This window comes from Cydia amplana, chromosome Z (genome assembly GCF_948474715.1).
Source record: "Cydia amplana chromosome Z, ilCydAmpl1.1, whole genome shotgun sequence".
NCBI lineage: Eukaryota > Metazoa > Arthropoda > Insecta > Lepidoptera > Tortricidae > Cydia > Cydia amplana.
Window position 1 is genome coordinate 37319660 of NC_086096.1, and position 21946 is coordinate 37341605.

The 21946-nt window shown below is 48.8% G+C and overlaps 1 protein-coding gene across 1 annotated transcript in view; it reads right to left on the reverse strand.

Moving 5' to 3' along the window:
• The window catches only part of LOC134660702 (uncharacterized), a 30067-nt gene that overhangs the window by 3780 nt on the left and 4341 nt on the right, over window positions 1-21946 (reverse strand). The window contains exons 5-36 of the mRNA XM_063516482.1: window positions 20522-20646; window positions 19821-20023; window positions 19158-19360; window positions 18530-18729; window positions 18215-18325; window positions 18057-18167; window positions 17742-17852; window positions 17585-17680; window positions 16796-16960; window positions 15137-15306; window positions 14641-14820; window positions 14303-14473; window positions 13812-14135; window positions 13305-13628; window positions 12798-13121; window positions 12291-12614; window positions 11784-12107; window positions 11446-11600; window positions 10612-10773; window positions 9423-9486; window positions 3925-4058; window positions 2013-2153; window positions 1833-1973; window positions 1649-1793; window positions 1469-1591; window positions 1289-1411; window positions 1109-1231; window positions 929-1051; window positions 749-871; window positions 569-691; window positions 393-511; window positions 209-353 (exon numbers count right to left, since the gene is read on the reverse strand). Coding sequence (XP_063372552.1) covers window positions 209-353; window positions 393-511; window positions 569-691; window positions 749-871; window positions 929-1051; window positions 1109-1231; window positions 1289-1411; window positions 1469-1591; window positions 1649-1793; window positions 1833-1973; window positions 2013-2153; window positions 3925-4058; window positions 9423-9486; window positions 10612-10773; window positions 11446-11600; window positions 11784-12107; window positions 12291-12614; window positions 12798-13121; window positions 13305-13628; window positions 13812-14135; window positions 14303-14473; window positions 14641-14820; window positions 15137-15306; window positions 16796-16960; window positions 17585-17680; window positions 17742-17852; window positions 18057-18167; window positions 18215-18325; window positions 18530-18729; window positions 19158-19360; window positions 19821-20023; window positions 20522-20646 — 5410 coding nt within the window. The remainder of the gene's footprint in view (window positions 1-208; window positions 354-392; window positions 512-568; window positions 692-748; window positions 872-928; window positions 1052-1108; window positions 1232-1288; window positions 1412-1468; window positions 1592-1648; window positions 1794-1832; window positions 1974-2012; window positions 2154-3924; window positions 4059-9422; window positions 9487-10611; window positions 10774-11445; window positions 11601-11783; window positions 12108-12290; window positions 12615-12797; window positions 13122-13304; window positions 13629-13811; window positions 14136-14302; window positions 14474-14640; window positions 14821-15136; window positions 15307-16795; window positions 16961-17584; window positions 17681-17741; window positions 17853-18056; window positions 18168-18214; window positions 18326-18529; window positions 18730-19157; window positions 19361-19820; window positions 20024-20521; window positions 20647-21946) is intronic.

Consider the following 21946-nt stretch of genomic DNA (forward strand, 5'->3'; position numbering starts at 1 on the left):
ATGTATGTGAATCATATACGATTATTTACTTTTTTTTTGCTTTCATAAGTAATAGTTACTGTTTTTTAAAAAGTGGTTTTCAATTAAAAGACACGTCAAGATCGCGTAGTTTTTTTCTAATGCTAAAAAAACGAACTATAGTGGTTGAGGTGGTCTACATGTATATGCCGCTGTTGTTAGTAGACTAGTGTTGGGGCTAGATATGAACCTGCAGTGTGTCGATGGTGTCGTCGAGGTCGACGCGTCGCGGCGTCACGTGGCGCGCCACGTACGTGAAGTCCGCGGGGGCGGGCGTGTCGTCCACCTCGTTGACGCACGGGATGGGGTGTGGCTCTCGTTCGTTGGATATGTCGCTGTTAGTAGACTAGTGTTGGGGCTGGATATGAACCTGCAGTGTGTCGATGGTGTCGTCGAGGTCGACGCGTCGCGGCGTCACGTGGCGCGCCACGTACGTGAAGTCCGCGGGGGCGGGCGTGTCGTCCACCTCGTTGACGCACGGGATGGGGTGTGGCTCTCGTTCGTTGGATATGTCGCTGTTAGTAGACTAGTGTTGGGGCTGGATATGAACCTGCAGTGTGTCGATGGTGTCGTCGAGGTCGACGCGTCGCGGCGTCACGTGGCGCGCCACGTACGTGAAGTCCGCGGGGGCGGGCGTGTCGTCCACCTCGTTGACGCACGGGATGGGGTGTGGCTCTCGTTCGTTGGATATGTCGCTGTTAGTAGACTAGTGTTGGGGCTGGATATGAACCTGCAGTGTGTCGATGGTGTCGTCGAGGTCGACGCGTCGCGGCGTCACGTGGCGCGCCACGTACGTGAAGTCCGCGGGGGCGGGCGTGTCGTCCACCTCGTTGACGCACGGGATGGGGTGTGGCTCTCGTTCGTTGGATATGTCGCTGTTAGTAGACTAGTGTTGGGGCTGGATATGAACCTGCAGTGTGTCGATGGTGTCGTCGAGGTCGACGCGTCGCGGCGTCACGTGGCGCGCCACGTACGTGAAGTCCGCGGGGGCGGGCGTGTCGTCCACCTCGTTGACGCACGGGATGGGGTGTGGCTCTCGTTCGTTGGATATGTCGCTGTTAGTAGACTAGTGTTGGGGCTGGATATGAACCTGCAGTGTGTCGATGGTGTCGTCGAGGTCGACGCGTCGCGGCGTCACGTGGCGCGCCACGTACGTGAAGTCCGCGGGGGCGGGCGTGTCGTCCACCTCGTTGACGCACGGGATGGGGTGTGGCTCTCGTTCGTTGGATATGTCGCTGTTAGTAGACTAGTGTTGGGGCTGGATATGAACCTGCAGTGTGTCGATGGTGTCGTCGAGGTCGACGCGTCGCGGCGTCACGTGGCGCGCCACGTACGTGAAGTCCGCGGGGGCGGGCGTGTCGTCCACCTCGTTGACGCACGGGATGGGGTGTGGCTCTCGTTCGTTGGATATGTCGCTGTTAGTAGACTAGTGTTGGGGCTGGATATGAACCTGCAGTGTGTCGATGGTGTCGTCGAGGTCGACGCGTCGCGGCGTCACGTGGCGCGCCACGTACGTGAAGTCCGCGGGGGCGGGCGTGTCGTCCACCTCGTTGACGCACGGGATGGGGTGTGGCTCTCGTTCGTTGGATATGTCGCTGTTAGTAGACTAGTGTTGGGGCTGGATATGAACCTGCAGTGTGTCGATGGTGTCGTCGAGGTCGACGCGTCGCGGCGTCACGTGGCGCGCCACGTACGTGAAGTCCGCGGGGGCGGGCGTGTCGTCCACCTCGTTGACGCACGGGATGGGGTGTGACTCTCGTTCGTTGGATATGTCGCTGTTAGTAGATTAGTGTTGGGGCTAGATATGAACCTGCAGTGTGTCGATGGTGTCGTCGAGGTCGACGCGTCGCGGCGTCACGTGGCGCGCCACGTACGTGAAGTCCGCGGGGGCGGGCGTGTCGTCCACCTCGTTGACGCACGGGATGGGGTGTGACTCTCGTTCGTTGGATATGTCGCTGTTAGTAGATTAGTGTTGGGGCTAGATATGAACCTGCAGTGTGTCGATGGTGTCGTCGAGGTCGACGCGTCGCGGCGTCACGTGGCGCGCCACGTACGTGAAGTCCGCGGGGGCGGGCGTGTCGTCCACCTCGTTGACGCACGGGATGGGGTGGGGCTCGCGGCCGTTGGATATGTCGCTGCGGAGGGTAGATATTATAGTATTGGAGGTAAGCGGAATACTTGAAAACTAAACTAGATTTTTAGGGTTCCGTACCTCAAAAGGAAAAACGGAACCCTTATAGGATCACTCGTGCATCTGTCTGTCTGTCCTACCATCCCCCCCCCCTTTATCTCCGAAACTACTGGGTCTAAAATTTTGAAAAAAATACACAAAATAGTTCTTTACCTATAGATGGCAGGAAAACCTATTAGAAATGTGCAGTCAATCGTGAGTCGAACTTAATGTACGGAACCCTTGGAACGCGAGTCCGACTCGCACTTGGCCGGTTTTTCTAAGTTAACTAAAGTGACTAAATGTCGTCAAATGTAAAAAAAAAGTATTTTTAGTGGCGTTTCCACACTGCCTAAACAGAGACTGTGTTATGATAACTTGTTTAATATTTGAATGTACTACGTAAAAATACGGTACATAATATGAGCGGTGGGGCCGTTTAAAATCCATTAAATATTGGGACTAATAATTATAAAATGAAATAGATATCATACACTACAGAAAAAGTGACCAAGTCCCCCGGTGGCCGAGGCGGGAATCGAACCCGCGTCTTCAGCTTAGCACCACCACTAATGGATAAATGTGAAAAACGTATATAGGTATATATCAGGGATGTTGCGGATGCTGATTTTTTGACATCCGCGGATGCGGATGCGGATATTTAAAGGCTCACATCCGCGGATGCGGATGCGGATGTCAAGATTAGGTACTTAGAAAACGTCAAATATTACATTTTTAGTATGTTTTTATTAAAAAAAACGAAACGTTTATATTATATATACGTATTTGAGCAAGAATATAGGTGCGTTATATTTAATAAACAGTAACTTGGCCGACTTTCCTGGATCTAGACGATTTCGTTATAGGTAATGACGAAATTACCTAGCACTTACGCCGCCGCTAAGACGTTCCTGTACCGACTTGTTTGATATCCGCATCCGCATAAGCTCCGCATCGATTTAATGCGGATGCAGATGCGGATATTGAAAATAATGCGGAAGTTCCGCGGATGCGGATGCGGATGTTCGCAACATCCCTGGTATATATTGACCTAAGCACTAACAACGGCTAACGTCCTGACCATTAGACCACCCGGGGCCCGTTTCTCAAAAGCTTGTAACTTGTAATACAAGAGGATGTCACTTTTTGACAGCTGTTGTTAGAAAGGGACTTCCACTTGTATTACAAGTTATAAGCTTTTGAGAAACGGGCCCCCGGTCAACATTATAAATTCAAAAGGGTCAGACGTAGTTATTTCATTCAATTATCGACGTAATGTTCTGGATAATAAGATTCTGATTGAATAAGTCTGTAAGAACCTATAATGCTTACTTTACCTATAATGCTATCAAGTGCAACGTAGGTACCTGATACTAGCTCCTAATGGTTAAATTTCTTTAGAATAAACATATTATTATATAATATAGCATAGTACTAGAAATAAGATTGTATTTAAGTATGTTACCTGTTAACAAACATTCCATCGGCGTCACAGTTCTCTGACCGGTTTTGAACCTTATTGCACTGAGACAAAGCCTAACGACTGGGCAGGTAAGTGTATTGCCGATAGTACCTACTTAATACCTTACACAGTAGATTAAGGAAGATTGTTGAGTGCTACCGTTCGCCAACAAACTGTCATGCAGTTTGGCGAAAGAAGATGTGTAATGTATTGCTGTGTATTTTTTTATTGAGTAAATAAAAAAAAAAACTTCATCGCTAAAATTCCTACTAACCTTGACAGCATCTTGTACCGCGTGAGTTGCTCTCTCGAGGCGATCGCCATCTGCATGTTCAGCGAGATGGCGCTCTGGCACTGCCCCGAGCACACCTCCACCGGCAGCTCGCCCGCTATGTTCTCTACATCCGTCTGAAAGTATCCAACAAGATCGCCTTAAGAGCGCTCCAACAAGAAAAGTCAAAATAATGCAAAATTGATGATATTCCTCGATGACATTCAGTACTTTAGGGTAATTATTAGAAACAATGAGTACTTGTTACGGTAAAAGCGTCTTCTTATCTTTAGGAATTACTTTTTAAATATTAGAAAAATAATTTATTAAATTAGTAATGATTTTTTTTCTGATGGTCGTTTCCGAAAAACCACGTCTAGTACTGAATTATGAGCTCGTATTTGTAAATGTTGAGAAGTTTACTCTGGTAAAGCTGGCTATTTTGTATTACTAATACCCTGTACATTAGGAATTACTTTTGACATTTTTCCTAAATACCTTTGAGAAAGAGAAAATCGAAGAAAAACAAACTCAATTTTCTCTCCGAAACAAGTGTCAATTCCTACGAAATTCTACTTAATATCGAAGTCATTTTCATACTCAAGCAATCTACAGCGTTTGCTTATACTGATGGTATACATTAGTGTTTATGAAATTCTACTATAATTTTTTGGCAATTTTTTGAAAACGACTCTAATATTACCGATGACGCGCGGTCGTGAGCTCAGTGCCGCGGCAGAGCTTGTAGAGGTAGGACGTGTGTCGGTCGGCTCCGCACGTTTTCAACGGCGACGACGAGGTTTTTTATCATTGTGTGCGGCAGGCGCCGTGTAAAATGCTATACTGTGTGCGTGACAGTGCGTGTATACGGCGACTGAGAAACTTTGATCCTAGTACTGTGTATTTGGTTTTATAGTATAGTATGTAACTACCGGACAGCATTAAAGATATTTGAAATGATCTGATATTTTATAGGTACTAAATTAAAAAATGGCTGAATACAAATGCTTTTGATGACATGTCAGAATCAGAATATATAGGTCTGATGATGGAGCTGGGAGGTGGTCACCGGTACCAATCAACCATGCAACTAAACCACTTCGTGTTTCGGCTCGTTTGATTCGTCTCAACAAGATCTTTGACACAAGATAGGACTCAGGGTCTGATGATGGAGCTGGAAGGTGGTCATCGGTACCAGTCAACCACGCAACTAAACCACTTCGTGTTTGGGCTCGTTTGATTCCTCTCAACGAGATCTTTGACACAAGATAGAACTCAGGGTCTGATGATGAAGCTGGAAGGTGGTCAACGGTACCAGTCAACCATGCAACTAAACCACTTCGTGTTTCGGCTCGTTTGATTCGTCTCAACAAGATCTTTGACACAAGATATAACTGAGGGTCTGATGATGGAGCTGGAAGGTTGGCACCGGTACCAGTCAACCACGCAACTAAACCACTTCGTGTTTGGGCTCGTTTTATTCCTCTCAACGAGATCTTTGACACAAGATAGAACTCATGGTCTGACGATGAAGCTGGAACGTGGTCAACGGTACCAGTCAACCATGCACCTAAACCACTTCGTGTTTGGGCTCGTTTGATTCGTCTTAACAAGATCTTTGACACAAGATAGTACTGAGGGTCTGATGATGGAGCTGGAAGGTGGTCACCAGTACCAGTCAACCATGCAACTAAACCACTTCGTGTTTGGGCTCGTTTGATTCCTCTCAACGAGATCTTTGACACAAGATAGAACTCAGGGTCTGATGATGAAGCTAGAAGGTGGTCACCAGTACCAGTCAACCATGCAACTAATCCACTTCGTGTTTGGGCTCGTTTGATTCCTCTCAACGAGATCTTTGACACAAGATAGAACTCAGGGTCTGATAATGAAGCTGGAAGGTGGTCAACGGTACCAGTCAACCATGCCACTAAACCACTTCGTGTTTCGGCTCGTTTGATTCGTCTCAACAAGATCTTTGACACAAGATAGTACTGAGGGTCTGATGATGGAGCTGGAAGGTGGTCACAAGTACCAGTCAACCATGCAACTAAACCACTTCGTGTTTGGGCTCGTTTGATTTGTCTCAACAAGATATTTGACACAAGATAGTACTGAGGGTCTGATGATGGAGCTGGAAGGTGGTCACCGGTACCAGTCAACCACGCAACTAAACCACTTCGTGTTTGGGCTCGTTTGATTCCTCTCAACGAGATCTTTGACACAAGATAGAACTCAGGGTCTGATGATGGAGCTGGAAGGTGGTCACCGATACCAGTCAACCACGCAACTAAACCACTTCGTGTTTGGGCTCGTTTGATTCCTCTCAACGAGATCTTTGACACAAGATAGAACTCAGGGTCTGATGATGGAGCTGGAAGGTGGTCAACGGTACCAGTCAACCATGCAACTAAACCACTTCGTGTTTCGGCTCGTTTGATTCGTCTCAACAAGATCTTTGACACAAGATAGGACTCAGGGTCTGATGATGGAGCTGGAAGGTGGTCACCGGTACCAGTCAACCACGCAACTAAACCACTTCGTGTTTGGGCTCGTTTGATTCCTCTCAACGAGATCTTTGACACAAGATAGAACTCAGGGTCTGATGATGGAGCTGGAAGGTGGTCAACGGTACCAGTCAACCATGCAACTAAACCACTTCGTGTTTCGGCTCGTTTGATTCGTCTCAACAAGATCTTTGACACAAGATAGGACTCAGGGTCTGATGATGGAGCTGGAAGGTGGTCACCGGTACCAGTCAACCACGCAACTAAACCACTTCGTGTTTGGGCTCGTTTGATTCCTCTCAACGAGATCTTTGACACAAGATAGAACTCAGGGTCTGATGATGAAGCTGGAATGTGGTCAACGGTACCAGTCAACCATGCAACTAAACCACTTCGTGTTTCGGCTCGTTTGATTCGTCTCAACAAGATCTTTGACACAAGATAGTACTGAGGGTCTGATGATGGAGCTGGAAGGTTGGCACCGGTACCAGTCAACCACGCAACTAAACCACTTCGTGTTTGGGCTCGTTTTATTCCTCTCAACGAGATCTTTGACACAAGATAGAACTCAGGGTCTTACGATGAAGCTGGAACGTGGTCAACGGTACCAGTCAACCATGCACCTAAACCACTTCGTGTTTTGGCTCGTTTGATTCCTCTCAACGAGATCTTTGACACAAGATAGTACTGAGGGTCTGATGATGGAGCTGGAAGATGGTCACTGGTACCAGTCAATCATGCAACTAAACCACTTCGTGTTTGGGCTCGTCTGATTTGTCTCAACAAGATCTTTGACACAACATAGTACTCACAGGGTCTGATGTGCAGCTGGAAGGTTGTCATCCCAGACACGAAGTGGTTTAGTTGCATGGTTGACTGGTACCGGTGACCACCATTCAGCTCCATCATCAGACCCTGAGTATCACCTAGTGTCCAAGATCTTGTTGAGACGAATCAAACGAGCATAAACACGAAGTGGTTTAGTTGCATGGTTGACTGGTACCGGTGACCACCTTCCAGCTCCATCATCAGACCCTGAGTATCACCTAGTGTCAAAGATCTTGTTGAGACGAATCAAACGAGCTCAAACACGAAGTGGTTTAGTTGCATGGTTGACTGGTACCGGTGACCACCTTCCAGCTTCATCATCAGACCCTGAGTCCTATCTTGTGTCAAAGATCTTGTTGAAATGAATAAAACGAGCCCAAACACGAAGTGGTTTAGTTTCATAGTTTACTGGTACCGGTGACCACCTTCCAGCTCCATCATCAGACCCTGAATATCACCTAGTGTCCAAGATCTTGTTGAAACGAATCAAACGAGCTCAAACACGAAGTGGTTTAGTTGCATGGTTGACTGGTACCGGTGACCACCTTCCAGCTCCATCATCAGACCCTGAGTCATATCTTGTGTCAAAAATCTTGTTGAAATGAATCAAACGAGCCCAAACACGAAGTGGTTTAGTTGCATGGTTGAATGGTATCGGTGACCACCTTCCAGCTCCATCATCAGACCCTGAGTATCACTTAGTGCCAAAGATCTTGTTGAGACGAATCAAACGAGCTCAAACACGAAGTGGTTTAATTGCATAGTTGACTGGTACCAGTGGCCACCTTCCAGCTCCATTATCAGACCCTGAGTGTCACCTAGTGCCAAAGATCTTGTTGAGACGAATCAAACGAGCCTAATCATGTTACTACATGGTTGATTGGTATCCGTGACCACCTTCATCATCATCATCAGGCTTCATCATCAGATGCTTAGTATCAGCTCGTTTCTAAACTTAAGATAAAAAAATACAAATTAAAGGTTTTATTATATAGCTAAAATAGTTTCACTATACAACCTATACCATATGCAATGACGAAAAATGAAAATAAGCGAGTACCTAAGTAAGTACGTATAATTTCTTTCTAGTAATAATGACCTACATAAGTATGTATATTTGCACTGGATTTAGTATTTTCGTACCAAATAACATTTTTAGGACTTTGATATTAAAGTACAGTTAGTGTTGTTATGATTGATTTCAATATGCTTCACGATCGGATCAAGAATGTTTAATCCATCATTGTAGTGCGACCGAGGGAAAATGCGGTGGAAGGGTTCGGCGACCTGAGATCGCGGGGCCTGCCGCAGCGCGTAAAATACCTAAACTCGCTCATCCCCGAAATGTAATAGCACTCTTAAGTATAGCGAGATTCGCCAATTACATCGTACCGTAATAAAGGTAATAAATGTGTTGTGATAGGCAGATGCGCGTATCTACACGTAGCTCACGTAGTACACGTAAACCACGTAGTGGATGCTAAGCGAATTAATATACAGATAAAACACCTCTCCATCCGATAAGGGTTTTCCTCTTCAAGACACGTAGGTTAACGATATATATAGTTGATCATTAGAATGACTAGGGAGATTAGAGTGTACAAGCTGGAAGACAATACATCTGTTAACCTGTATACTGTGTTTGGTGAACCAACCCTACCACCCTGGCCCTCCGGTTACTTCAGTGTATTATGACTATTATGAGATGGTCAGATGAGAGCAACTTCAGTTGTCTGACCGATAGATGCCGCCAGCGTCTATGTATTTGCTCCGTGACGTAGTTTCCTGCTTCCATGCGAACAGGCGACTCGCCATGACGTTATTGCGTCAACCGTTCTGACCGACGGCCCGTATCTTTCTTTAAAAAAAATTTGCTAGCGCGTTGAATAGGGACAAAACTTAAAATATCATTTACCTGACAATTACTTAAAGAATATTCACACAAAATGTATCATTTGATTGAAAATGATAGTAGATTTTAGCAGTTATTAAGATTTTGTCAAGTAAATTACATTTCAAGTTTTGTCCCTATTCACCCCAGTCATTCATATTCACCCCGGTTGACAGTACCTTGAAAGTTCATTGATTTAACTATTTTGTTTGTTTAATTCTGTATGGGATTTGTACGCTGATTCTGGCATTTGGTGGAGTCATAGGGGCACTTACCCTGGCTCCGTGTGCCAGCAATATCACGACGCACGCGTAGTGGCCTTGCCTCGCGGCCACGTGACTGCAACAAGTGGAAATATGTCACCGTCAATAATAACTTTGCAGACTAGAATTAAACAAAGTACCACAGTGTAAAAAGTAACAGTGGATCGACGCCTTTGACGTTTGCGTAAATGCCGACACGGCACAAGAACACGGTATAGGGTTGTGACAGACTTTTACACAACTGCCCAAAATAATAATAAATAAATAACCGCCATGTAGGATGTTGATTCGACGAGCATTGTCCCGATAGTTGTTTCAGTGAACGGTCTAATAGCGAAGAGTCTCGACCAACATCTTGAGAGACTCTCGCTAGGTGGTTGGATCAAGGGCCAGATGCAGAAGGCGGTGATCTTGGACACGGCGCGGATAGTCCGCCGGTTCCTCTCTCTGCGGCCCTGACCACCGGTAGCTTGTGGGCCTTGCCCCGCTGCCGGCGGCATCCTAGGTTAGGTTTTTAGGGTTCCGTACCCAAAGGGTAAAAACGGGACCCTATTACTAAGACTTCGCTATCCGTCCGTCTGTCACCAGGCTGTATCTCACGAACCGTGATAGCTAGACAGTTGAAATTTTCACAGATGATGCATTTCTGTTGCCGCTATAACAACAAATACTAAAAACAGAATAAAATAAAGATTTAAGTGGGGCTCCCATACATCAAACGTGATTTTTGACCGAAGTTAAGCAACGTCGGGCGGGGTCAGTAATTGGATGGGTGACCGTTTTTTTGCTTGTTTTGCTCTATTTTTTGTTGATGGTGCGCGAGTCCGACTCGCACTTGTTTATAATGTGTTTATATATGTATTTTTTATTGATTTGTAAGTGTTTTTATATTTTACTTTTATATTCATATTATAAATTACCTAACTTAAGATGAAAAATAAATAGAGTGATAATAAATAATAAAAATAAAAAAGCTTAAATTTCTAGTAATTGAAAAAAATGTAAGCAGGTACATCAATTATATAATCTTAGCTAGTTATTTAATATTATTTATTGCATTGTTTCTATGTCAAAATTATGATTAGATATGTAAAAAAAAAGAAACTTTGTAGCCCTGTAGGTAGTACCGAGCTACTAACAATGGCGATGTATGCAGCTCGGGTGCGCGCGCGGTTGTTTTCTAGACTGTGAAAGCACTCACAGGGGGGTGTCCCTGTGCGCGTTGACGGCGGCGACGGCGCGCGGCGCGGCCTCCACCAGCAGCCGCAGGCAGGGCGCGTGGCCGGCCAGGGCGCACCAGTGCGCGGCCGCGTTGCCCTCTATGTCCGTCGCGGTCGGCTCCGCGCCCTGCTCTAGCAGCAATCTGGTGACAGAATACAAAAATATCTCATTTATTTCATATTGTATTGTCATGTACATTAGATGTTACATTGTATATGGTCAGATCATGACACCCTGTTAGGGCACACAATAGTATTATTATTCTATTCTATTCTAAGCTAGTCTCATTTTGGTATCAAGAGATTGAGGTATCGTGCTTGGGAGTCTAAAAAAAGTAAGCTATAAACTTAACGGACCTGTATATCATCGCTCGTCTCGTAATTGTTTCGTTTATTTCTTATTTCGTACTGTTCTACAGTACAATCACCCTATATAATCCAGTACTAATGCTGACACAAAAGAACCGAATTACTGGAAGTTAGAGCAACTCGGAATATTATTTTGATATGTTATTTTCTTAGTATATCGTAGAAATACATTTTACTAAAATACTAAATTCATAGAAAATTCTACTGTTATCTGAATCTTATTAGATCTTAGACATTTATGAAGAAATTGAAGTGTGATAATATAAGCGCACATAGTAAATATTAAGACATAGAATCATCATTTGTACCCCAATTAAGTGCCGGATTACCGGGTGTATCGGACATTCGAATCCGGCAAGATTGTCAAAATTTCACTGTATAACATATACACACTGTATGTACTGTGTATTCATGCTTCCGCGGTCGCGATGGTGGCCACACTGTACCTGACTACGGCTGCGTGTGAGTGCTCCGCCGCCCACACGAGCGGCGTCCAGCCGCCGTGGTCGCGCGGGTCGACCTGCGACCGCGCCGAGCTCAAGATGGCGGCGCACGCCTCCTTGTGCCCGTAGCGGGCGGCCGTGTGCAGCGCTGTGTACCCCTGCCACACTGTACCTGACTACGGCTGCGTGTGAGTGCTCCGCCGCCCACACGAGCGGCGTCCAGCCGCCGTGGTCGCGCGGGTCGACCTGCGACCGCGCCGAGCTCAAGATGGCGGCGCACGCCTCCTTGTGCCCGTAGCGGGCGGCCGTGTGCAGCGCTGTGTACCCCTGCCACACTGTACCTGACTACGGCTGCGTGTGAGTGCTCCGCCGCCCACACGAGCGGCGTCCAGCCGCCGTGGTCGCGCGGGTCGACCTGCGACCGCGCCGAGCTCAAGATGGCGGCGCACGCCTCCTTGTGCCCGTAGCGGGCGGCCGTGTGCAGCGCTGTATACCCCTGCCACACTGTACCTGACTACGGCTGCGTGTGAGTGCTCCGCCGCCCACACGAGCGGCGTCCAGCCGCCGTGGTCGCGCGGGTCGACCTGCGACCGCGCCGAGCTCAAGATGGCGGCGCACGCCTCCTTGTGCCCGTAGCGGGCGGCCGTGTGCAGCGCTGTGTACCCCTGCCACACTGTACCTGACTACGGCTGCGTGTGAGTGCTCCGCCGCCCACACGAGCGGCGTCCAGCCGCCGTGGTCGCGCGGGTCGACCTGCGACCGCGCCGAGCTCAAGATGGCGGCGCACGCCTCCTTGTGCCCGTAGCGGGCGGCCGTGTGCAGCGCTGTATACCCCTGCCACACTGTACCTGACTACGGCTGCGTGTGAGTGCTCCGCCGCCCACACGAGCGGCGTCCAGCCGCCGTGGTCGCGCGGGTCGACCTGCGACCGCGCCGAGCTCAAGATGGCGGCGCACGCCTCCTTGTGCCCGTAGCGGGCGGCCGTGTGCAGCGCTGTGTACCCCTGCCACACTGTACCTGACTACGGCTGCGTGTGAGTGCTCCGCCGCCCACACGAGCGGCGTCCAGCCGCCGTGGTCGCGCGGGTCGACCTGCGACCGCGCCGAGCTCAAGATGGCGGCGCACGCCTCCTTGTGCCCGTAGCGGGCGGCCGTGTGCAGCGCTGTGTACCCCTGCCACACTGTACCTGACTACGGCTGCGTGTGAGTGCTCCGCCGCCCACACGAGCGGCGTCCAGCCGCCGTGGTCGCGCGGGTCGACCTGCGACCGCGCCGAGCTCAAGATGGCGGCGCACGCCTCCTTGTGCCCGTAGCGGGCGGCCGTGTGCAGCGCTGTGTACCCCTGCCACACTGTACCTGACTACGGCTGCGTGTGAGTGCTCCGCCGCCCACACGAGCGGCGTCCAGCCGCCGTGGTCGCGCGGGTCGACCTGCGACCGCGCCGAGCTCAAGATGGCGGCGCACGCCTCCTTGTGCCCGTAGCGGGCGGCCGTGTGCAGCGCTGTATACCCCTGCCACACTGTACCTGACTACGGCTGCGTGTGAGTGCTCCGCCGCCCACACGAGCGGCGTCCAGCCGCCGTGGTCGCGCGGGTCGACCTGCGACCGCGCCGAGCTCAAGATGGCGGCGCACGCCTCCTTGTGCCCGTAGCGGGCGGCCGTGTGCAGCGCTGTGTACCCCTGCCACACTGTACCTGACTACGGCTGCGTGTGAGTGCTCCGCCGCCCACACGAGCGGCGTCCAGCCGCCGTGGTCGCGCGGGTCGACCTGCGACCGCGCCGAGCTCAAGATGGCGGCGCACGCCTCCTTGTGCCCGTAGCGGGCGGCCGTGTGCAGCGCTGTGTACCCCTGCCACACTGTACCTGACTACGGCTGCGTGTGAGTGCTCCGCCGCCCACACGAGCGGCGTCCAGCCGCCGTGGTCGCGCGGGTCGACCTGCGACCGCGCCGAGCTCAAGATGGCGGCGCACGCCTCCTTGTGCCCGTAGCGGGCGGCCGTGTGCAGCGCTGTGTACCCCTGCCACACTGTACCTGACTACGGCTGCGTGTGAGTGCTCCGCCGCCCACACGAGCGGCGTCCAGCCGCCGTGGTCGCGCGGGTCGACCTGCGACCGCGCCGAGCTCAAGATGGCGGCGCACGCCTCCTTGTGCCCGTAGCGGGCGGCCGTGTGCAGCGCTGTGTACCCCTGCCACACTGTACCTGACTACGGCTGCGTGTGAGTGCTCCGCCGCCCACACGAGCGGCGTCCAGCCGCCGTGGTCGCGCGGGTCGACCTGCGACCGCGCCGAGCTCAAGATGGCGGCGCACGCCTCCTTGTGCCCGTAGCGGGCGGCCGTGTGCAGCGCTGTGTACCCCTGCCACACTGTACCTGACTACGGCTGCGTGTGAGTGCTCCGCCGCCCACACGAGCGGCGTCCAGCCGCCGTGGTCGCGCGGGTCGACCTGCGACCGCGCCGAGCTCAAGATGGCGGCGCACGCCTCCTTGTGCCCGTAGCGGGCGGCCGTGTGCAGCGCTGTGTACCCCTGCCACACTGTACCTGACTACGGCTGCGTGTGAGTGCTCCGCCGCCCACACGAGCGGCGTCCAGCCGCCGTGGTCGCGCGGGTCGACCTGCGACCGCGCCGAGCTCAAGATGGCGGCGCACGCCTCCTTGTGCCCGTAGCGGGCGGCCGTGTGCAGCGCTGTGTACCCCTGCCACACTGTACCTGACTACGGCTGCGTGTGAGTGCTCCGCCGCCCACACGAGCGGCGTCCAGCCGCCGTGGTCGCGCGGGTCGACCTGCGACCGCGCCGAGCTCAAGATGGCGGCGCACGCCTCCTTGTGCCCGTAGCGGGCGGCCGTGTGCAGCGCTGTGTACCCCTGCCACACTGTACCTGACTACGGCTGCGTGTGAGTGCTCCGCCGCCCACACGAGCGGCGTCCAGCCGCCGTGGTCGCGCGGGTCGACCTGCGACCGCGCCGAGCTCAAGATGGCGGCGCACGCCTCCTTGTGCCCGTAGCGGGCGGCCGTGTGCAGCGCTGTGTACCCCTGCCACACTGTACCTGACTACGGCTGCGTGTGAGTGCTCCGCCGCCCACACGAGCGGCGTCCAGCCGCCGTGGTCGCGCGGGTCGACCTGCGACCGCGCCGAGCTCAAGATGGCGGCGCACGCCTCCTTGTGCCCGTAGCGGGCGGCCGTGTGCAGCGCTGTGTACCCCTGCCACACTGTACCTGACTACGGCTGCGTGTGAGTGCTCCGCCGCCCACACGAGCGGCGTCCAGCCGCCGTGGTCGCGCGGGTCGACCTGCGACCGCGCCGAGCTCAAGATGGCGGCGCACGCCTCCTTGTGCCCGTAGCGGGCGGCCGTGTGCAGCGCCGTCATGCCTTCGGGGCCCTGCAGCGACAACATAAAATATAAGTTACACTTTAAGACGAAAGTGGATGATATCAACATTATAGAAAATATTTTGATACAATTAGATGTAGGTATATTAACGCATTCACCGCCAGCAACCCGTCAGGCGGGTGTACTATCCGTAGTCGCTTTTCGCTGCATACGGTTTTTCTCATGTTATCGGCTACGCTCGTAGCAAGCCCAGCGCTTTTGCTAACATAGCTTAGCACTAAATGTGTTAAGCTATGCTAGCAAACTATCCCCACCTTCGTTTTGTTTGATTTTTTTAATTATTGTTAGAAGAGAACACACTCACAGGCAGGTTGGCGTCGCACCCGGCGGCGACCAGGTACCGTATGACCTTGAGCAGCTCCTCGTCGCTGCCCGTCTCGCTCTTGTCGTCTTCCTTCTCGCTCTCTGGGTCCGCGTCCATTTCCACGTCTGAGTCGGTGTGTTTTGGCTTCGATTGGGTCTTTTTGGAGAGCGCTGAAAGAATTCTATTTTAGATAAAATATTGCAAATTGGTCACATATGGGTGTAGTAACATAACAAATAGCTAGACGATGGTATACAAAGGGTTTCTTGCATTTATAGGTAACTAGCGACCCGCCCCGGCTTCGCACGGGTTACACAAAACCTTACCAAATTATATACCTAAACATTCCCCAAGAATCACGCTCTTGATAGGTGAAAACCGCATGAAAATCCGTTCAGTAGTTGTTGAGCTTGGCACCTTTGACAGAGACTAGTGGGAGACTTCCGAGGATAGGGATACGTGGAAGAATAAGAGCCTTTGCCCAGCAGTGGGACATTATCGCAGGCCTTTCCGTCTATTGCAGACGATTTATGCATTGCTGTGGGACATTATGGGCTCATAATAACAATAAGTGAAGTGAAGAACAAAAAGCGCTGGTGGCCTAGCGGTAAGAGCGTGCGACTTGCAATCCGGAGGTCGCGGGTTCGAACCCCGGCTCGTACCAATGAGTTTTTCGGAACTTATGTACGAAATATCATTTGATATTTACCAGTCGCTTTTCGGTGAAGGCATAGAGGAAAAAATACATAGAATGCTCACTCCATACATCAGTTCAGACTATTAATTTCAGTGTCTACATCTAGCATCGAGTAGCGGAACTATCAGTACTGCTACTTGACAATAGATGTAGCATCGACCGGAAAGTCTTATCTCAACAGCATAAGACTTTCCGGTCGGTGCTACATCTATTGTCAAGTAGCAGTACTGATAGTTCCGCTACTCGATGCTAGATGCTAATAGTCTTTTTGGTACTAAAACTGATGTATGGAGTGAGCACTCTATGTATAAATAATACTTCTCTATGGTGAAGGAAAACATCGTGAGGAAACCGGACTAATCCCTAAAAACGGGCCTAGTTTACCCTCCGGGTTGGAAGGTCAGATGGCAGTCGCTTTCGTAAAAACTAGTGCCCACGCCAATTACTGGGATTAGTTGCCAAGCGGACCCCAGGCTCCCATGAGCCGTGGCAAAAATGCCGGGACAACGCGAGGAAGATGAATAACAATAAGTGATTTCACGCGAGCTAGCACGAATAGATGTAGAAAGAAGAACCTCTTTTATATTACTCGTAGTCGAACTTCTTACGCGAGAAACGGTTTCATTAGAAGAGCATGCAGGATGTAGGATGATAAATTTCAAAATTTAGATATTTTCAATGTAAAGTTTAGTAGTTTCAAACGACTGACCTTGAAGTGTATTAATGGGCTTTAATTAGATAGTTATTAGTCAACTCTAAGTGCACTTTTAGTTTGTTATTATTGTAACTTCAATTTAATTTCAACTTTGAAATCTATTTAGTTTAGTACTACTTATATAAGTTATATGGTTAATATATATTCTAATTAAGGAAACTGTAGGTCTATAAGTCTGATAACCCTTCATTGTAATAGATTCTGTTTGTTTCTAAATAAAGAAAATTAAATTAAATAGATAGGCCACCTCTGACGGCGCACATGAGCGGTGTGAGGTCGCGCTTGTCCTGCGCGTCGAGGCTGGCGCCCGCGCACTGCGCGAGGTGCAGCGCGGCCAGGTGGCCGCGGCGCGCCGCCGCGTGCGCCACACCGCCGCCGCCCGTCACCGGCTTGTTTATGTCGGGGCACGACACTGCAATACAACATTACAAATTACGATTAATATCATTACGTAACATATGACTTTATACTATACTTCGTTTTTTTAGGATTAGAAAATTGGTAAACAATCTTGATGTGTCTTTTAATTGAAAAACACTTTTTAAAAATCAATAACTATTACTTATGAAAGCAGAACACTATAAAAGATCGTATTAGATTCATAATTGTAACATATTTACCGTAACTTATTTTTAAAATGTGTTTTTCAATTAAAAGACACATCAAGATTGTTTACCAAATTTCTAATCCTAAAAAAAACGAAGTATAATAGAATAGGCTATTTGACTACCAGTCAAATCAGTTTCTTTTTTCGAACTGTCAAAACGATATTGCTACTATAGAATTTATATGAAACACTAGCGTGTGACGTCACAATCAAATTACCTACTCTTTATAATTTTATACACGTTTTAAAATACAAATTGTGTCTAAAAATAACTACTGTCCACGTTTCTCAATTATTCTTCTGGTGCTTTATTTCATACATGGTGTAAAATAATTTATTACAGTCAAATACCCTTTTGCTCGGCCAGCGTAATTGAAATACTCGATTTAGACCCTCGATCAAACATCACATGGCGACCCTGCCACTCACCTATCATAGGCAACAGTTCATCAGCCTTAGCCCCCGCTAGTATAGCGGGGTAAAGATCCCCGCGTCCGTAGCCGTAGGGTCCCGTGTCCGCAGACCCTCGATCACATCACCTAGTTGTAGGGTCATTATAACGTTACATGGCGACCCCGCCACTCACCTATCATAGGCAACAGTTCGTCAGCCTTAGCCCCCGCTAGTATAGCGGGGTAGAGATCCCCCGCGTCCGTAGCCGTAGGGTCCCGTGTCCGCAGACCCTCGATCACATCACCTAGTTGTAGGGTCATTATAACGTTACATGGCGACCCCGCCACTCACCTATCATAGGCAACAGTTCGTCAGCCTTAGCCCCCGCTAGTATAGCGGGGTAAAGATCCCCGCGTCCGTAGCCGTAGGGTCCCGTGTCCGCAGACCCTCGATCACATCACCTAGTTGTAGGGTCATTATAACGTTACATGGCGACCCCGCCACTCACCTATCATAGGCAACAGTTCGTCAGCCTTAGCCCCCGCTAGTATAGCGGGGTAGAGATCCCCCGCGTCCGTAGCCGTAGGGTCCCGTGTCCGCAGACCCTCGATCACATCACCTAGTTGTAGGGTCATTATAACGTTACATGGCGACCCCGCCACTCACCTATCATAGGCAACAGTTCGTCAGCCTTAGCCCCCGCTAGTATAGCGGGGTAGAGATCCCCCGCGTCCGTAGCCGTAGGGTCCCGTGTCCGCAGACCCTCGATCACATCACCTAGTTGTAGGGTCATTATAACGTTACATGGCGACCCCGCCACTCACCTATCATAGGCAACAGTTGAACAGCCTTAGCCTCCGCCAGTATAGCGGGATAAAGATCCCCGCGTCCGTAGCCGTAGGGTCCCGTGTCCGCAGACCCTCGATCACATCACCTAGTTGTAGGGTCATTATAACGTTACATGGCGACCCCGCCACTCACCTATCATAGGCAACAGTTCGTCAGCCTTAGCCCCCGCTAGTATAGCGGGGTAGAGATCCCCCGCGTCCGTAGCCGTAGGGTCCCGTGTCCGCAGACCCTCGAGATCCACCGTCAGCGTCGGCAGTAGTTCTGGAGGGATTATGGGGTCTTGTTCTAAGCTCGCGGGGTCCAGCGTGGAGAAGCCGAGGTATGCTGGTGTGCTGTAGAAGACAGATTGACGAATTGGTGAAACAAAGATATGCCTTTTATCTGTTAATTTAAAATTACATTAGTGTGCATACTATATGTAAAGTCATTAAAATGTCAGTCTCGATCAGGTCAACGAAACATTTCTTATGTTTATTGTAACGCTACGCAATCCTTCGTCCTTTTTTAAATGAAAAATGTTTTTCTTGCGTCCTTGGGAAAACCTTTGGTATTTTTGTGAAATACAATATTTGACGTTGTCAAACTGCGCGCTGTAAAGCTGAGTCGCTCGCGGCACAATATCTAAGTACAGTCGACGTCAAAGATATATTTACATTTTTCGCCTTATTACAAACGATTAAGGTGCAAAAGTGTAAACATATCTTTGACATCGACTGTACACGTGGGGTCATTTTTGAGCTTTAGTTACAAATAAACTTACCATTGCACCCTCTGATCGGGTAGGAACACCCTCTTATTGGAGCATTTAGCGGTGATCCGCACTCTACGGCACTCCCTATTGACAGGTTGCCATCGGTAGGAGTAGACGCCGCAGTGCGGGCACCCGGGCTTCTGTTTGGGATCGTTGGAGATGCCGCAGTCGACGTGGAAGTAGTGGTTCCTGTTGCAGCGGTAGAACACGCCCTAAGGATTGAAGGTTAAACATTTAAACCCTGATAACGAAAACTTTGCAATAAGATACACTTAGATATCCCTATAAGCTCCAAACTTCATCAAGTAGCACTCACCTTCACTTTCAGTATTTTTTTTTATTTATTTATTGGTTCACCAACAATAGTTTACACTATATAAAGTACAACAACAAACGTTTTGAGTAATTATGCTAAGCGTAACAATTACTTATAGGTAGACACCACTTGCATTGACTAAGGTTTGATAAATAAGGCTAATTTCTATGATATTTAACCAAATTAAAAATAATGTCCACACTTGTATACCTAATTTCAAATTTGTATGCCTGCCGGCGAAACATAGCGTTCTCAAATACTTTTTGTACCTATCCAACACTGTTACCTATGTTTACAAATAAATAATTTGTCTTGTCTTGTCTTGTCTTGGCTCGCTTCGCTCGGAGCGCACCCACCTGCGTACAGAAGCAGCCGCAGGCCGCGCACGCCATGTGCAGCCGCAGCTGCCGGTTGTGCTGCTCGCACGCGAGCACGTAGGGCGCGCGCGGGCCGCTGCGCACCAGCGGCGCCAGCCCCGCCGGCGTGCGCAGCGCGCTGTGCGAGCAGCCCACGCGGATCCCGTCCACCAGCTCCACGGCTTGGCAGAACACTGGCTCCGCTATATCAAAGATAATTTGAAATAGAGGTGGATTGTAAAGTAAATTATGTATGCACAGTTGAAATTAACCCGACAGTAGGCCAAAGGTTATGGCGCCATCTCTCGAAAAGATTGCACCCTACCTTTAGCCTGCTGTCGGGTACATGGCGTTAATTTCAATATTTAACACAATCAGTAAAAGAATAAAGGTCAATGTCAATTGGCGTTCTAACAGTTATAATCTGCTGTCGAAAGATGGCAGGTAATTTACTGTGCCTACATAATTTACCATTCACTCACCCAGATTAAACCTGGAGTTACCACGGTTACCAGTACAATTTGACACTGTTTTAACGGTTTAGTGCGTTAACCCCCAGATTAGTGGGATGGTGCAAAAGGGCCTTAGCTGTATAAAAATAAACTTTCAATTCGTCTGGGTTAGCCTTGTTCATAGCTATTCCAACTCTTCATCCGGACACGATAATTTGAAAGGTAATGTAGTGAGGTATCAACACTGACCGTCCAAGTCTTTAGGCGAGGCGTACACGTTGCTGGTCGCCTCGCAGTAACAAGTCGCCGTGACACCAGACTCTTCATCCGGATATTCAGCCTCCGTATCATCGGCACCCGCCGGGTTCCTACTGCTGAAAAAAAATACTATGAAGCTCCCGTGAGACAAACATATTAAAATTATTTCGAACGGGTTACACGTCAGGCGCTCGATCATTAGTCGCTGCTCCTGATGAAGATTCTCAAAAACGAATCGAAAACTGTCTACACCGTGTATTCAACTTAATAATACGTGAGCAGACTTAGACCAAGAAAAGTCTGCAACGATTTTAACAGCACACGCAGTGCAAGTGTTATTTTGTACGTCACAGTTCTATGAAATAATGACGTATAAATAACACTTGCACTGTTTGTGCTATCAAAATATTCAAAATCGTTGCAGACTTATCTTAGTCTAACTCTATATATGTAGGTAACCCGTTTACCATAATTTTAATATGCTTAAAAAAGTCTATCAATGTAGCCAATATGGGAGTGTAAATAATTGATATGGATAATTTCAAGCAATGGTGATGATCATTTGTATCTAGCCCAGCAATTTTATACCAAAGCGGCGTGAAGCCCTGCTTTCACTACGAGTATCCCGCCTTATACGCCATATCCTGAATGCCACCTCGTTAGTATAAAACTAAAAATAGTTAGATAAGCTTACAACAGAATAATAAATAAATATTATTTTATTCCGACTTTAGTGATCAATTTGACCTGAACGACACGATTTTATATAACCATACCACCAATATAAAATACAATCAACAACAAAGGAATAGGTAATGTCTATAGCCAAAGAACATTTTCACCTCAGCAGCTCGAACAAGGGTTCTTTGCTACTAAAAAAACAGTGAGCAAAATCGCATTTTGCTCACTGAGTGAAACAAAATGAGCAAAATGCGATTTTGCTCACTGTTTTTAAGTAGCAAAGTATTTGTTCGAAATGCTGAGGTGAAAATTTAATTGTTGGTATATCTTAAGAAAACATGAGTGAATAGAGGTAAGTGATGAAGAAGGAATACATTTTTCGGGATCTTTAATATGTTCTCACTGCTGAGGTGAAAAGTTTTATGAACTACACGAGATCAAAGTTATTTACATCTCGTGCGCTTTTGAGTCCCTTACTACGCTCAAGATTCTAAATTAGATTCACTCGCTACGCTCGTGAATCTAGTATAGAATCTTTCGCTTGCACGGGACTCAAAATAAGCACTCGAAGAAATATCAAACTTTGATCTCTTGTTGTACAAATAACTATTGACTATAAACAAAACACATCACAAAATCGCATTATTACTCTTCGGCGTGTAATTAAGGCACACCGGATGCGTGTGCGTAGACGTTCACGTGTGCGTTGTAATATACAGATAGTTATAAGAAACG